Here is a 3,887-nt window from a genome sequence, read left to right on the forward strand (position 1 = left end):
CTGGTTAGGGCCCTGGGCACAGCAGGCAGCCTCCCCCCTCACCTAAGCCAGGGCCCCCTCCTCTTTCAGCAGCAAGGGAGCCTGGGGCCCCAGGTCTCTTGGGCTTCCTGTCTCCCGGCACCCGCTTTTGGGAAAAAATGATTTTTCCTCTTTGAGCTGAACCACTCTGTCCATATAACACAGAAGCCATATTTGTACGGGGGGCGGGGGGAGCGGGGCTGTTGTGCTGTGTGTGTCTGTCCATGGGGGGGAGGGGGGCAGGGAGCAGGGAGGGGATCGTGTATCTTTATAATCTTTCTAACTCTCCTGTGCTAATCTCAGAGGGATCACCCTCAATATATCTGGATTACCCGTGTCGTCCGGCTGCCTCCTTTCTGCGGCTGTCACCCTGCAGGGCTGCGAGTAGCCAAGGGCTGTTCCGGAATCCCTTGCACCTTGCACCTGCCATCTCAAGGGGCTGCCGTGTCCTTGCCATGTTCTCTCGAGAGCCTCTATGTCTGGAAACAAGGGAGACGAGTGTCTTCACCCCCTTTTGCTGGGTCCTCCCTTTCCAGGGAGAGTTTGGGGTGGGACATCTGACTGTTCCCCCAGTCCTCTGCCTGGCCCTTGGAGGCACCCTCAACACTGTCCAGGAAGGAGAGTGACCCGATCATGGCCAAACTTAGCTTTCCAGCCCTCCTCCTGTTCAACTGAGACCCTGTATCCTGGGAGATCATGGAGGCATTTCTACAAGGTCTGAGGTGTTTTGCCCCCAGGTACCCCTCTATGTGACTGAGATAAAGGTCCTGGACAGAACTGGAGTTAAAACATTCCATGCTTTCTTGAAAAGATGAATCCCAGTGTCCCCTGTCCTGCTCCTGTCTCACTGTTCTGACTTGGACGTTCTATGACCCATGCCTCCCCAAATGCAGGCTACAAAGCCCACACTGAAGAAATAAAATGCAGAAAGGGGGTGACGAAATAGCAGAGATCCTGGGAAAGCAGCCGAAGGAGGGCCCAACAAGGAGAAGAGCCATGGGCTCAGGAGCATCTGCCTGCAGGGAAGATGCCCTTGGTTTCTGCCATCCAGAGAACTAGCAGTTCCACTCCCCGCTGTCCCCCAGAAGAAACCTTACTTATTGCTGAGATGTCAGGCCAATGAAGCAACCCCAGAACCCTTATGTCCCCAACAGAAACATGAATAGAAGTTACCCCATGGGGTAAAAAATATGGTGTCTCATTGTCCCCAAGAGCCTTACTTGAACATGGCAGACCAAGCGCTCCGCTTGGTGTGGAAGAGACATTCACTGAGCCCATAGGTGGTGAAGCAAATGCTCCGTCAGTCCCCAGAGGAGGGTCATGATTCGGCCTTGGCAGCTCCTTCAGTCCTCCTTCCCTCTCACACCAGCACACCACACCTCAGATAGCCATTCACACTCCCCAGACACCGCCAGCACCTAACACACACTCAGATGTGGGGCACATGGCTACCTCTCTCTCTCTCTCTCTCTCTCTCTCTCTCTCTCTCTCTCTCTCACACACACACACACAGAGGTAAATTGTTCTACCTAATACACACAAAGAGCCCCCCACCTAAATGCATACCCCCACCCGAGGCTGGACAGATCCAACCCCAAGCACCATGAACACACCTTCCCACACACCCGCGGCTTTGGAACTCTCTCCTTGGACTCCGTCCAAGGGGCCGGGCAGCTCTGAGGTCATCTGCTGCCATGGCTCTCCAGCTTCCCAGCTCTTCTCTTGTCTCTGCCCCCCAAGCCGCCCCTGGCCGTCTCCTTTCTTCCTTCCTTGTGCTTGAAGAGTCTCCACTTGCTGGAAAGCCCCCAGGTTTCTCCCTTTCCATCTTCGGGAAAATGCCCCCTTTCTGGTCCTGGCCGTGGTGTTTTCCTGAGACTGTCTTGACCTGCCAGACCCAGCCTCAAAACAGGAAGCCCGGGGCCAGGCCCTCCCATGTGGACCTCGGGCTCAGGCAGGCAGTGGGCGTGGGGGTAAGGCTTCCTGAGCGCTGCCCCTGCCCCCGTGGCCCTGCCCAGAGCCCGAGGGCCTTCATTAGGCCTCAGCACTTATCTTGGAACCACAGCTGCAGACAGAGTGTCCCAGCCCTTCTCTCGGCCTGCCCTGAGCGCACAGTGCGATGGGGAACTGCCTGCCCCGGGTGAGTGGGAGAGCCCCTCCACCACTGCCCGCCTCTTGGCCCCATGGCCCTGGGTGAGCCCCGAGCTCCTTCCTTTTCTCCTGTCTCTTATCCCCCTCCTCGCTCTATCTCCTCTTAACAATCTGCTTCCTTCTCTCCTCCTTACCCAGTCTCCCCTGAACATCTTTTCCCTTTCCCTTCATTTCTCAGCCAGTTCCATCCAGGTCCTGGATGACCCTGCCCTCTGCCTTCTGTTCCTCGGGTCCTACCCCTTCCCTGGCTGTTCCACACCCTGTCCCTGCTCGGGCTACTCAGCCTCCCTCGGCTCTCCTTCTCCACCTCCCTTCCCAAGTTCCCGAGGTGCCAGGAGGCTCTGGGTGGGGTTCCCGGATGCTCTGATGGCCCCCTCTGCTGTGTGTTACCCTCCAGGTGGAATCCTCACTCGCCGAGAACAGAAGTCAGTTGTTTTTTGAAAGCTATGCTTGGAATTATTCCTACGGTGAGGAATCCTATGAGGACATCTACATCCCGGACGCTGTCGCCCCCTGCCACTCCTGTAACCTGCTCGATGACTCCTCGCTGCCCTTCTTCATCCTGGCCAGCATCCTGGGCATTGTGGCTAGTGGCGCTGTCCTCTTGGCACTTTGCAGATCTCTCTTCCACTGGCAGCTCTGCCCCAGTTGGCCGATCCTGGCCCAGCTGGCTGTGGGAAGCGCCCTCTTCAGCATGGCGGTGCCCATTCTGGCCCCAGGGCTAAACAGCGCCCACAACCCTACCCTGTGCCGCCTGGGCTACTGGGTCTGGTACAGCTCAGCCTTCGCCCAGGCTCTGCTGATAGGGTACCACGCCTGCCTGGACCCTAACCTGGGGACAGGCCACACCTGGGGCCTCACTCTCGGCCTCTCTGTGGGGCTCTGGGGAGCGGCTGCCGTATTAGGGCTGCCAATCACCCTGGCCACGGACACGTCCTATGGCCTGTGCACCCTGGCGTCCAGCAGGGGCCTGGGGACTTTGCAGTCCACACACGCTGCAGTCTGCTTTGGCATCTTTGTCTTGCTGCCCCTGGGTTTGTTGGGAGCCAAGGGGCTGCAGAAGGTGTTGTACAGGGGGCCATGTCCCTGGATCAGTGTCCTGTGGGTCTGGTTCGTTTTCTGGTGGCCTCACGGGGTAGCTCTGGGATTCGACACCCTGGTGAGGTCCAAGGTCTTGCTGCTGCCAACGTGTCTGGCTCAGCAGATCCTGGACCTGGCCCTGCACCTGGCAGAAGCCCTGGCCATACTGCACTGTGCCGTGTCTCCCCTGCTGGTGGCCCTGTTCTGCCACAAGGCCACCCACGCCTCCTTGCCCTCCCTGCCCCTTCCTGCAAGACGGTCTTCTCATCTGGACACTTTTGAAGGCAAATCCTCCCTCCCTTCCCACCTGTCAGCCTGAATTAAAGTTTACACGGCTTTTATGAAGTGAGTAGTTTCTGATTTTGTCTGGGGATGAAGAGGAGAGGACGGAGAAGGGAGAGAGAGCAGGACATTTCCTGCCAGATTTTCCTGGCAGCATCTGTTTCGCGAGCCGGCCTGGGGAGAAAGGGAATGAGGTCTGAACATCCTCAGGACACACACATGTCTTCTTGAGGTGTGAGGCTCCTGCCTTCTCAAGGGGGAAGAGAGGAGAAACAGGAGCACGATGGGAGCAGACATGCTTAATAGGTAAACAAAGAAAAGAAGCTCGTGCAGAGAGCAAAGGGGATAGGAAGAAAAAG

At 57.4% G+C, this 3,887-nt stretch overlaps 1 protein-coding gene across 1 annotated transcript; it reads left to right on the top strand.

Annotated features, from left to right (window-relative positions):
* Positions 1–309: 309 nt before the first annotated feature.
* On the top strand, positions 310–3,587 carry Ackr1 (atypical chemokine receptor 1 (Duffy blood group)). Its single transcript, XM_046429037.2, has 2 exons — positions 310–2,155; positions 2,564–3,587. Exons 1-2 carry the CDS (start codon positions 2,135–2,137, stop codon positions 3,563–3,565), a joined length of 1,023 nt encoding a protein of 340 aa, XP_046284993.1. The 5' UTR covers positions 310–2,134; the 3' UTR covers positions 3,566–3,587.
* Positions 3,588–3,887: the final 300 nt, after the last annotated feature.

The sequence above is a fragment of the Marmota monax genome, unplaced genomic scaffold (assembly GCF_021218885.2).
Source record: "Marmota monax isolate L192 unplaced genomic scaffold, Marmota_monax_Labrador192_F-V1.1 WCK01_AAM20220418_F8-fsc00145, whole genome shotgun sequence".
Lineage (NCBI taxonomy): Eukaryota > Metazoa > Chordata > Mammalia > Rodentia > Sciuridae > Marmota > Marmota monax.

Excerpts from the sequence above, each read along its gene's own strand:
- Ackr1 (XM_046429037.2), top strand. The coding sequence starts at position 2,135 with ATGGGGAACTGCCTGCCCCGG. Across the intron at positions 2,156-2,563 it reads TGGGGAACTGCCTGCCCCGG|GTGGAATCCTCACTCGCCGA; the intron begins GTGAGTGGGAGA and ends GTTACCCTCCAG.